Source organism: Sparus aurata, chromosome 23, assembly GCF_900880675.1.
Source record: "Sparus aurata chromosome 23, fSpaAur1.1, whole genome shotgun sequence".
Lineage (NCBI taxonomy): Eukaryota > Metazoa > Chordata > Actinopteri > Spariformes > Sparidae > Sparus > Sparus aurata.
In genome coordinates this window covers 13357455-13370734 of record NC_044209.1, presented here as the reverse complement: position 1 = coordinate 13370734, position 13280 = coordinate 13357455, and the positions used below count along the sequence as shown (strand labels likewise).

The 13280-nt window shown below is 40.6% G+C and overlaps 1 long non-coding RNA gene and 1 gene segment (V, D, J or C); one reads left to right on the top strand and one right to left on the bottom strand.

The window, feature by feature from the left end:
- Positions 1 to 7116: 7116 nt before the first annotated feature.
- On the bottom strand, positions 7117 to 7594 carry LOC115576110 (immunoglobulin heavy variable 3-23-like). The segment is given in 2 exon segments: positions 7117 to 7424; positions 7527 to 7594. Coding segments are annotated over 2 exon segments (351 nt in total).
- A 1904-nt stretch (positions 7595 to 9498) lies between these two features.
- Positions 9499 to 12654, top strand: LOC115576157 (uncharacterized). 2 transcript variants are annotated; one of them, XR_003982776.1, is made up of 4 exons: positions 9499 to 9529; positions 10612 to 10743; positions 10839 to 10930; positions 12070 to 12654. It is a non-coding gene; the product is annotated as an uncharacterized LOC115576157 (long non-coding RNA). The 2 variants fall into 2 exon arrangements; XR_003982775.1 differs by lacking the exon at positions 9499 to 9529 and having other exon boundaries at positions 10511 to 10743.
- Positions 12655 to 13280: the final 626 nt, after the last annotated feature.

The window sequence follows — 13280 nt, the reverse complement described above, 5'->3', positions numbered from 1 at the left end:
TGGGAAGTTTTTATAGCTGAGTAACAAGGAAGCTCACTGAGTTTGCATAGAATCAAACATATGAAGCATCAATGTTGGTCTGACTGGAGCCAATAGAAGAGTCTGTTGACTGTTATTATATCTGCAGAGTGAAAACATGCCTGGAAATCACCTCTGCTTTACACATGATATTTTCATTTCATTACAAACTCAACTTACAGAAATTAAACAACTGTAAATGATTATCACAACTATTCTTACTGTGAATATTACATGAACCATAGATAATGGAAAACATATTCTTTAAAATCAGCATTACAATATTAATGATGATGTGTCATGGAAACAAAAGGAGAAACCACCAAGAATGTTTCTTTCTATAAGCCATGTTTACAGTGTGTTCAGCATGTTTTCAAATCATTAAACACTTTAAATATGATGTGAGTTGTTTTCCTGAGAGAATGTATTTACTGTCAGCACCTCCTACATCACATTTAAGATTAACTTCAAATGTAACAACAGCTTGTTGTTATTGCAGCATTTGATCACTTAGTGTTCTTCCTGTATTTGCAGCAAAGTGACAGCAGACAGCATCATGTAAACAGTATGAAAACTTCTGTCTGATGCTGCTGGTTGGCATGAAAGAGTTTTAATCATTTCAGTGTCAGCAGATGTTTGAAGACATACAGAGAAACTTGGAGCCTCGAGAGGAAAACAGCTGCTCAGGAACTGAAACCTGTGAGACAAAATGCAAAAACTACATCTGAGTGTTGAGAGTCAGTCAGTTAATATTAATGAGAACAGAGTCTCCTTTAAGTAACAGAGGAGACACAAACTTGTTACTGACTGCCCTCTAGTGATTTATGAAGGACTCTATGACATTATTGTTCTCCTTTATATTACTACGTATTTAGATTCCACACAATTTAGAGACATTATTGCCTATAAAATGTAGAAATGTTCATTTCAGTGACCACATTATTGTGCTGTTTTTGGGCCTTTTATCAACAAGTAACCTTTATTGTTTTGTTTCATTTAATGCTTACTATCAATATTTCTCAGGAACAGATTTAAAAATATAATATAATCATGAATTATCTAAAATACTTCATGCTTTTCTAGCCCAGTAAAGATGAGTTCTGTAGGTTTTTGTACAGCTGCTCAACAACTCCAGTCACTGTGGCTGTCGAGCACAATAATAAACAGCAGAATCTTCAGTCTTCAGACTGTTCATCTGCAGATACACCTGCTGTCTGCTGTTGTCTCTGGAGATGGTAAATCGGCCTTTGACTGACTCAGAGTAGTAAGTGCTGCCACCACTACTGATAGCAGAAACCCACTCCAGTCCTTTTCCAGGAGCCTGTCTGACCCAGTGCATCATGTAGCCACTAAATGATAATCCAGAGGCTGTACAGGTCAATCTGTGAGATTCTCCAGGCCTTTTAACCACTGGTTCAGATTCTGTCAGAGTCTGACCATCAACACCTGTTGAGACAAAAAAAATATTTGCGTATCATTGGCTTGGAAGCACAAATAAAGCTTATCTAAAATTAAGATCAGTGTAGATGTTTACCTGCCCAGCAGACAGTTAACAGCAGCAGTCCTGTCCTATAGTCCATCATGTTAAACTGTGTGTCCACTGTTCTCTGTCATCCTCTCTGCAGTCAGATAAGTAGAGGAGGAAGACATCTGAGTTTTGCATTGACTCCTCCTCACAAAAAGGAGAAAATTATAGTGGACGTCTTTTGTACATTCAGTGTGCTGAACTTGGACAATGACAATACATAACATGTTTAGATTCAAGCCAAGCTAATTTGATTGATGAAATCAGAATTTTCTCTCAAAATTTGGCTTCTGTGTAGCATTTTAGCTATTTTACATTTCAAAATTGATTTGTTGCTATCTTGTCTCCAGAGACCAGAGACACACAGCTCTTCATAAAAACACACCAATGCCTCAGTCTGCTGTGGTTCAACTTGAACTTTTTTTCAAAATCCTTAATAATTAATGTTTCTTTTTCAAAACTTTGACTCCATATCAAATTACTGACTTGAATTGTTATTATTGTTATTCCCATTCAAATCATATTATAAAATGATGGACTATAAAAACATATCGACAAAAATTATAAGTCAGTAAATGTACGGCAGATAAAATGTAATATTCCTAGTGGTGGTAAATAGAGGAAGTACTTTTTGTATGACTCTCCTGTTATTGTCTCTCACTGTGTCTCTCTGGCACAGTAATACACTGCTGTGTCCTCAGTCTTCAGACTGTTCATCTGTAGGTAGACTTTACTGCTGAAGTCATCTCTGGAGATGGTGAATCTACCCTTGACTGACTCGGAGTAATAGATAGGAGTACTATCTATGCTTATAAAAGCGATCCACTCCAGTCCTTTACCAGGAGCCTGTCTGATCCAGTTCCAGACTGAGCCTCCAAAGTCAAATCCAGATGTTGTGCAGGTGAGTCTGTGGGACTCTCCGGGAACTGCTGGTTCAGACTCTGTTATGGTCCAACCTTCAGCACCAGTGGAAACAAACAGCTTTCTGTAAGCCATGTTCAAAGTGTGCTTCTGTTTTCAAATCCATGAGTCCTCTTTAAATATGATGTCAACTGGATCTCTGTGAGAGTTTGTTCACAGGAAGCTCCTCCTACATCTCATTCTGCTTTAAAAGTCAAATTCAACAGTTTGAATGCAAAATAAAACAGCATTTAAACAACCTGGCAATTACTGATTGAACACATCTGTACCTCCATGTCTGCAAAGAGCTGCTGGGTAAATTTAGACAATTTAACTTAAACTTAAACTTAAAAAAATGAATCTTTAGGATCATGAAAAATATATACTATTATAACTGCAAGATATTTTTTTTATTAATGAATGTTTGTTTATGTTTTCATATATTAATTGCAAATTGCAGAGGTGAATTGAGCAAGACAATATAATGTCTGCTGCAGCTGGTTTAAGGCTGATTAAAGCCATAGACATCCAGAAAACCTTGGATACTAAAAACTAATTGCTGTAGTGCACATGTAAACTCTGCTGACTGTCTGTTAGATATGCTGTAACAGTTTGAATGCAAAATGAAACAGCATTTAAACAACATGACAAATAGTGATTAAGCACATCTGTACCTTCATGACTACAAAGAGCTGCTGGGTAAATTCAGACAATTTGACTTTTCTGTTTCATTATGCTTTTGTCAAAGCATCCAACAGATAGGTTGTTTAAACTTGAGTCAAATAAGCTGTACAATGTATGTATTACATGTCATTTTCTTCGAGTAATTGAAGTGGGGACAATGATGATGTGAGATGATCATGATAATGATGAGTTCTCTTGGAGTTTTGTGATATTTACAGACTTTATTTATGTAGTGAGTGTTTTTTTTCTATTATTATTGGTCAATGTTGATCTTTATCAGGCCAGTAAAGATGAGTTCTGTAGGTTTTTGTACAGCTGCTCAACCAACTCCAGTCACTGTGTGTCTCGAGCACAATAATAAACAGCAGAATCTTCAGTCTTCAGACTGTTCATCTGCAGATACACCTGCTGTCTGCTGTTGTCTCTGGAGATGGTAAACCGGCCTTTGACTGACTCAGAGTAGTAGATGTAGCTACTACCATCACCACTGACAGCAGCAACCCATTCCAGTCCTTTTCCGGGAGCCTGTCTGACCCAGTGCATCCAGTAGCTGCTGAATGTGAATCCAGAGGCTGTACAGGTCAATCTGTGAGATTCTCCAGGCCTTTTAACCACTGGTTCAGATTCTGTCAGAGTCTGACCATCAACACCTGTTGAGATAATTAAAAATAACCAAGTGAAATAATCTGACACAAATAAGAGCCATATCATATTAAGATCAGTGTAGATGTTCACCTGCCCAGCAGACAGTTAACAGCAGCAGTCCTGTCCTATAGTCCATCATGTTAAACTGTGTGTCCACTGTTCTCTGTCATCCTCTCTGCAGTCAGATAAGTAGAGGAGGAAGACATCTGAGTTTTGCATTGACTCCTCCTCACAGGGAGGAAACAGTTCCCACATTTCTAAACTTCACATTTACAAATGACATTCAATCAAAGAAGTTCAAATGTAATTTGTATATCCATGTATTTGTAATATCCATGAGCATTTTTTATGGTCATCTCATTATGTTAAACCATCCACCAATGATTTGAATTTATTTTCTGATCAACAACTTTCATTGTTTGGACTTGAACACAATGACATGGGCAGTTTAATATGAATTAATGCTTTGCCAACTGAAGAGACTATTTTTGTGAGTGATGTAAGGTCATAAAGACAAGAAATAATTACTCATGAGTTTATAGTAAAATATAGAAACAATGTGGATATAAAGTGCTTTTGCAGGTGGAGATAAAACCCAGATGTCATGAAGATCACATGTTTGTTGTCTGTGGAGGTTTTTGTGCAGCTGCTCCACTGTCTTTAGTCACTGTGTCTCTCGAGCACAGAAGTAAACAGCAGAATCTTCTGCTGTCAGGCTCCTGATCTCGAGGTACTGAGTGCTGCTGGACACGTCTTCAGTCATGAGGAAACCACTTTGAAAGGAGCTGGCATAGATAGCAGAGTTTGAACCTGCGTTCATCCTCCCAATCCACTCCAGAGCTTTCCCTGGATTCTGTCGTATCCAGTAAATATCGTAGCTCGTCATTCTATAACCAGATATGATACATGACATCTTCACTGTCTCTCCAGTAGGGTTGGGCGATTATGCTAAAAATAATAATCACGATTATTTTGATTAATATTGAAATCACGATTAATAAACACGATTATTCACAGATTTCAAAAAAAGTATTTATTGAGCCATCAAAACTCAACTTTAAATATAACTTTTAGAAAAAGAACCAGATAGGTTAGTAACATGTAAAAAAGTAAATGATAATAATATTTGTATGTTTGCGTGATGGCAACACGTACCGCTTGTCCAAAGTCTTGACCAGTGTCTTGAAGCCTGGGTTGCTAATTGTACTGATAGGACACATGTCCTTAGCTAGCATGAATGTCACAGCCTCCGTTATCTCTCGCTGTCGCCGGGAGCCGGTGGGACATGGAGCGGCATTGTAAAGAGTGTCCTCAATGGAGGACTGTGTTGCGGTGGCGGGGGCTGAAGTTGACGCTCTTGCACTTTTTTGGGTCTTTTGCTTCTTCAGTACTTTGTCATAGACCACTTCATGGTTAAATACAATTGTCGTGTTGCCCTGGGGTGCAGACACGACGATGTGACAAACTTTGCAAACAATCTCCTTCTGCTCCACATCCGACAATTTGAAGCCAAAATGTCTCCAAATGACCGAAGTTGTCCTACCTTTCTTTTCAACTAAAGGTTCAGGCTGCTTTTCTGCCATGTTGTCAATCGCTCGTTCCACAATTGAGCCACACACTCACTGCTGCAGCTGCAGGCGACACAGGTGCGTTCACTGTGCTTTTACAGCACAGTAATTTGCATACACAACGCGTGGCGGCACGTAAATCGTTTTTCTTTGATTACAGTGTTTTCATGATCGTGAGAAGCCAAAATCGAAATCGCAATCAAAATTCGATTAATCGCCCAGCCCTACTCTCCAGGTCTTTTCACCTCAGAGGGAGACTGGTCCAGTTTGATCTCACTCCAAACTCCTGGAAGCAAAGAAAATGTGATCATTATCCAACAAACTTGTAAATTACAGGTTTGACATTTACAAAAGAAGTAAAGCAGAATTAATTTTAATTTGTGATTTAATTTAAAGGAAAAATCACAAAAACACTTCAAGGTCATGAATATTCATTCAGATTTAGCTATTTGGCCCTGCGATTAGCTGGCAATTTGTCCAGGGTGTACCCTGCCTTCGCCCATAGACAGCTGGGATTGGCTCCAGCAGCAACTTTCGCAACCCCTTGAAAAAGGGATAAAACCATTACAGATGATGACATGACATGACATGACAAGATGCAGCCATGTTAATTAATAAGAAACATCAGTGTTGGTACTGGCGCTACTGGCCCTCTATGTGCTTGATATCAACTCCAATCACTTAACTGTACTATTCAGTTTTTATACCACATATGAGTCTCTATATCACAGTCATGATTACTCTCTACAGTCTACATTCACAAACTTTTACATCACTCTGCATTGTTTTGTAGCGAAATATCTTATTCAGATGTTCAAATACGTGCATGGTTTGAAATAAAATAATCTACCTTCATTTTTTATTTGATTATTTGTTTGCTAAGTTAAAACGAAGCAATGCCTTCTGGGAATTTCAAGACCGCATCTGTGTCTGTGTGGTTGTTTGAAGTTGACTGTGATTAAGCTGGCAAAAAAAATGAATCGAGGCATCAAACGACACAAGGGGGAGCGGAGAAAAAAAAGAGAGAGAAATCTAAGAGAGCACTGTTGGCTAACGGTGAAAAATGTTGCAAACTGACTGATTTGTTTTTAAAATCAAGTGGAGCTTCAGCTAGCACTAGCGCTAATACTGCTAGAACTAATGTTAGTGACACAGCTGAGCTAGCACACCAGAGAGAAAGACAGGACAGTGAGGAATATGAGAAAGGGGAAGAACAAGATGAGCAAGAGGAGGATGAAGAGGTAGACGTGGATAACAAATGACGGTAAGACATGTTTTTATTATGGAGCGGCTGGCTCTGATAATTTTTTTTTTTAATGCATTGAGGTTGTGCATTGATATGTCCATGTTTTGGTGCAGTTGTTTATAGCATCACTGGGGCTAATTAAAAGTGCGTTCTTTCCATGCGTTGAAAGCTCTATATGCCAGTTGCCCCTCCGCTGGTGGCTGGAAATGCCAGGGCCGTTTTTTGTTCCCAGTCCCTCACTGTTTGTGCTGTAAGTGTTTATGAGGCATGCATTTTTAAAATGCAGTTTTGAGCTAAAATTGTCAGTATTTAACTTACATATTGAAAGTCAGATAGACAAAATTATTGAAATTGTCTCCATTCAATATTTTTATTTTTGAACTTTGTTTAATGTGTCTCTTCCTCTCTTTACTGTAACAGTGAACTGGTGTTAAAATCATTAGTGGTCTGAGGGCTCCTCCTCTGGTGGCTTCATGTTACAAGTGTTCAGGCACTGAGGGGTTTTTGTTCAGGTCTACTGATGGTTTGTGTTATTGTGGCTCTCTGGCACAGTAATACACAGCAGTGTCTTCAGACTGCACATTCTGTCCATTTAGAGTCACTGTGTTGCTGGAAGAGTCTGAGTTGATACTAAACTTGTTCTTAAGTGACGCTTTCAGATAAGGGGTGCATCCAGCACATCCGCTTATAATCCACTCCAGTCCTTTCCCTGCAGGCTGTCTGATCCAAGCTGTAGCATAGCCACTAACAGAATAAGAGACCTGACAGGTGATGGTCAGACGTTGACCTGGCTGCACAGTCACAGAGGCTGGCTGTGTCAACTGTTCACACTTCACACCTGTGGAGGAAAAAAAAGTTGAATATTGAATGAGTGTAATAACAGTGAACAGTCAGTGTGCTGTGATCATACTGTCAGTGTCTCTGCCTCAGTGAGACTCACAGGATCCAGCAGCCAGCAGCAGCAGCAGAGCTACAGAGAACATGGTTGGTATTGAAGGTGATCTGATGGGAGCTTTTCTTCTTCTGCTGCAGCTGACAGCATGATATCAAATCTTTATAGCAGACTGTGAGGAAGTTCACTTTGCATAGAGAAGGACACTGACAGGATATAAAAGGAGCATCAACTATCCTGTTACAAGGAGTCACAGCTTGAAGTTGTGAACATTTATTTTAAAAATATGAAAGAAAATGTGTTCATTATTTAAAGCATAGCTTAATTATAAAGACTGTTTTTTTTCACAAATCTTCTAGCAAAAGACAGAAGAGTGAAACATTCACATTCAGATCAACAAAACATTAACTGTTCCATCTCTGAACTGAATATGATATTAAAAGAACTATTTTTTCATTCTGTGAAATGCAGAATTTCGAGGCAAGTGTTTCTTTGATAAGAACTGAACAATGATTTCAGCAAATAGACTGTTGTACTGTTCTTGACTGTTTTGTGAGAGAGTGATTATTACTGTAAAACATTTCTTTTTTCTTTTGTTTGTAATAGTTATTGTAGTTGATAAATGATCGTTCTCCTTAATGTTTCACTCTTTTAATAAAAAATGACCACAAAAAAGAAATTCTGTCTCATCCCAGTCCAGTCAAGATGATAACTGCAGGTTTTTGTACAGCTGCTCAACCAACTAAAATGTATTTCTGTAATTGTGAAAAGAAGACAGTACTGTTTTGACTATTGTAGAGTGTTGCTCCTTCCTGTGTCACTGTGGCTCTCGAGCACAATAATAAACAGCAGAATCTTCAGTCTTCAGACTGTTCATCTGCAGATACACCTGCTGTCTGCTGTTGTCTCTGGAGATGGTAAACCGGCCTTTGACTGACTCACAGTAGTCAGTGCTGCCACCACCACTGCTGATAGTAGAAACCCACTCCAGTCCTTCTCCAGGAGCCTGTCTGATCCAAGCAGCAGCATAATGGCTGCCGCCAAACCCTGAATATGTGCAGGTCAGTCTGTGGGATTCTCCAGGTCTTTTAACTGCTGGTTCAGACTCAGTCAGTGTTTGACCCTCAGTACCTACAGACAGTTAAACAGCTCATTAGTTACTGTAATGCAGCCATGTTGTCTTTGTAGCAGCAGGTTTGTCAGAAAAACAATCATTGTTCTTACCTGCCCACCCACATAGCAAGCGGGTCCGGGCCAGATCCGGCATCAAGCCGGCACCTCTGGCCTACATCTGGCATGGCAAATAGTATGTTAGCCAGATTTGGGCCAGGTCTGGCAGTGATGGCACCGTTTATGATATGGCATGCCAAATGTGGGCCAATCGTGGTTAGGTGTATGTGGCCCAGATCTGTAACAGACAGGTCTGGGCCAGATCTGGCATCAAGCTGGCACTTTTGGCTTATTTCTGACCTGGTAAATAGTATGTTAGCCAGATGTGGGCCAGGTCTGGCAATGATGGCACCATTTATGTAATGGCATGCCAAATGTGGGCCAATTGTGGTTAGGTGTATGTGGCCCAGGTCTGTAACAGACAGGTCTGGGCCAGGTTTGGCAGTGATGGCACCGTTTATGATATGGCATGCCAAATGTGGGCCAATCGTGGTCAGGTGTATGTGGCCCAGATCTGTAACAGTCAGGTCTGGGCCAGATCTGGCATCAAGCTGGCACTTTGGGCTTATTTCTGACCTGGTAAATAGTATGTTAGCCAGATGTGGGCCAGGTCTGGCAATGATGGCACCGTTTATGTAATGGCATGCCAAATGTGGGCCAATTGTGGTTAGGTGTATGTGGCCCAGGTCTGTAACAGACAGGTCTGGGCCAGGTTTGGCAGTGATGGCACTGTTTATGAAATGGCATGCCAAATGTGGGCCAATTGTGGTCAGGTGTATGTGGCCCAGATTTGTAACAGACAGGTCTGGGCCAGATCTGGCATCAAGCCGGCACTTTTGGTCTAAGGATGAATTTGAAAAATGGGAGACTGAACTGTTAAGGTAAGAATTTAGTTAATGTTATTGATATAGTTGGTTACTTACTACAATCTTTCAGGTTTTACATTGTTGTAGAAATAAGTAAAATAACTGGAGGCACTTGATGTAATTTGTAATTAACAACAGTGGCTTCAACAGACTTCTGTGTAACTTGAAACAAATGTTAGCAAGTTTTAAAATACTTGCTTCAAATGTAATTTGAACCTGACGTTTGCAAGTGACTATAATTTAAAGTAAGCATGGATGTGTTTTTTCTTTCCCATTACGTTAATCAGACAGCGCTGGGTGCCGATTTATGGCTGCATGCAGAACCAGAGTGATAGAGTAAACTAACGTTAGTATGCATTTCTATCTATGGCACTGTGCAGAATCCCTCTCTATCGGCTAACACCGGGGGGGTGCCGCGAACACCCCTCGCTAACGGCTAACACCCCGGTGTACGGGGCTACCCCTCGCTAACGGGGTTAGCCGTTAGCTAACCCCGTTAGCGAGGAGTGTTAGCTGTAAGTCGGCCGTGTGTGTTTGGGTTTGTGTGGCCGGTTTTTGGTCGCAGCGGTGGCTGCTAATTAGCAGGTAACTTAGCCTACATCTAGGTTGTTAAGTTAGGTCTGCTTGTTAGCCACGAACCGCAGCAGAGGGCAGAGCGAGCCACGCTGCAGGTGATACACCGCGCCGAGTTCTCAAATAGAGAGCCCACTGTACAGGGGGCAGAGTGAGATGCGTGCTGCATAGACAATCTCTTTAGTGGTCAGTTACTATGTCATTGTGTGCTTATCAGATGATTTATCGTGTCAAGCACACTGGTGAAGGTATGCAAAAACAATTGTTGTGGGGAAAGTGGACACATGTTAGATTATTTCAGTTTATGGACCAGACAAAAAGTAATTTTTGGGGGCAGAGATTCTGGTCTTTCACTGAAAAAAATGTAGTGACAGCCCAGTCTAAAATGCAGCAAAAGTAAGCCTGATGAGGCAGTCAGAATAAAATGCATGACTCTGTTCTGTTTTTGTTGCTCTGTGTCTCTGTTATTCTTTTTTTCTGTATCTCAAGATGTTTCTCCATCTCACTTCTGACCTCTTTTGCAGATCAAGGATGAATTATGGAGGATCACACTAAAGCCACTACAGTTCACATTACTGGGGAAGTTGGACCAATACACACCCAGGCTGTTGAGTCTCTAAGCTGTTGGGAAGAAACTTGATGAGACCTGTGACATGGTAAATGAGGCATGTACTTATTGCAGTTAAATAGTTAGTTATATATTAACATTCTGATGTTTGTACTTAGCATGATCTCCTTTCTTTTTTTATAGCACAACAGCATTGAGTCCAGAAGAGAGGATGTGATCAGAGGCCTCATTCTCTATCTTGGTGAAAAACAGAGGAGCTAATCAAGGCCTACAAGGTAAAGCAAACTGTTTCAAAGCCAAGCCTGTTTGAGATGAGGTTGTGCAATCCAGAATAGCTGATGGCTCAGTGGTATTTTAATTATTTTTTTCTTTTTTTTTAAAGAGTGCCTATGTAGAAATGGATGGAATGTTATGATTTTAGCATCTAATTATTAATGATTTAGTAAAAGTTGGAAAATCATCAGATGTGGATGTTATCCTGCACGGAGAGCAGGCTGCTGCTAGCACTGCTAACGGTAGCCACACAGCATGTCAGTGGTCAGAGAAGATGACACATTTCATTAACATAGTTCAGTTCATTAATGTGTGCCACTAAGTGCCAACTATATCAGCATTTGGTTGTTGAACAGTGGGATCAATGGTATCTATCAAACAGCTCCTCATTTAAATAAAAACGGAGTTCAGTTGTGTTCAGTGATGATGGAGAAGCTGCTGCTGCCGAGCTAAATGCCATCCCAATGTCTGACAATGCATGGAACATGACGTATAGCAACAGCAAAAATATTAACAGTAATGATAGCAATAATAATTATTTGGGGGGGTGCAGCTGTTATTTTCTTCTCTGAGGGGGGGATGTTGTAGAAATTTGTTTGGCAAGATCTGCAAGCAGGCTGATGTGAATGTGTGTGTGATGTGGGTACTGAATGTGGTTATGCATTGCTCCGGTCGAGCACTTATACCGGTATGCCAGTTTACTCTGACACAGGCTACATCCTTATTGTCATTTTCTATGTCGAGATACTGCCGGACTCGCTGCCACCTTTTACACTAGATTACACTATTTCTGGTGACGACAAGCGATGTTTGAAACATTTACATGACCAGTCGTTTAATCAGGAACATCCCTAGTGCTTTATATGTGTATTCTAACAACTTAAATTGCAGCAATGTGATTGCATTCGTCATCACAAAATTTAAATAAAGTAAAAAAACTGTTAAATAGTTTCATGAATTTCTTTTCCATTCAATGCATGGGGGGGGGGGGCATGTTAATGGCCAAACACATTGATGGCTGTTGGAATGTAGTGCCAATCATATTTATTGGCTAGTCATCAGATGTGTCACTTGTGAACTGTACTGTGATATTCATTAATTTGTGTGTTTGTATGTGTGTGTCTGACTTCTGATGCCACAGACCAAGAAATCGAGACCAGGATTACAAAATGGTTGCAGAAAGCACCTGATGGGAACAGCGGAGGAAGTGAGTAAATGAGAATGATGGACAGTGAGAGAAGCTCTCATGCGTAATGCATTTTAGACTTTTGATCTGAACTCTCTTCACCTTTTGTAAGGTGCTACTGCTGGTGGAACACATGGAGACGTGATGTTTCTATGCATGGTGTGAAAGTCTATGCCAAGTTGTTTTGTCTAAAATGTTCAGTGTTGGTTTTTAAACTGAAGATATGGCAGTGAATGTTAAATTCGTAATAATGTTCTGTAGACTCTTGACATGTTGTGTTTGCTGACAGATATGTTGTAAGTATATGTTAAGGTATTATGCAACATTCCGCTGCATTGTATGTTTTTGAACAGTCTATGCTAGTGGCTCTCAACTGATGGGTCAGGACCCAAGTGGGTCGTACATGTGAATGGAAAAATCTCAGAGTTTTATTTTGAAGTCTATAATTTCTGATACTATGCTTTTATTATAAAGGATGTGTGTTTACCATGAATGCAGCATGGCTGCAGTCATATACTGCCAGCTATACAACTTTTCAGTGTTAAAATTTTGCCGCTTTTTGAATTGTGAAAAAAGTACTGAATGTTCCGATGCATATTGCACTTATCTGATAACACTTTGCATTGATTATTCAATATTGGAAATGTATTTTGGAAATTAGCTGTGAAAATAAAGTCATTTGTATAATTGTACCTCTGTTGTTTTTTAATCCGGGCCAGATGCAGCATGGTTTAGACTGACGTCTGGCCCAGCTCTGGTCCACATGGGGCACTTGCACTTGGCTGACATACTGCAAAGAATGACGCCCCCCCAGTGGCCCAGATCTGGTTAGCCAGAGCTGGCTCACACATGGGCCAGCTCTGGGCCAGTTGAGGTACTTGCACTTGGGTGACATACCACAAAGAATGACGGCCCCCCAGTGGCCCGGATCTGGTTTGCCAGAGCTGGCTTACACATGGGCCAGCTCTGGACCAACTGAGGCACTTGCATTCGGGTGACATACCGCAAAGAATGACGGCCCCCCAGTGGCCCGGATCTGGTTTGCCAGAGCTGGCTTACACATGGGCCAGCTCTGGACCAACTGAGGCACTTGCATTCGGGTGACATACCGCAAAGAATGACGGCCCCCCAGTGGCCCGGATCTGGTTTGCCAGAGCTGGCTTACA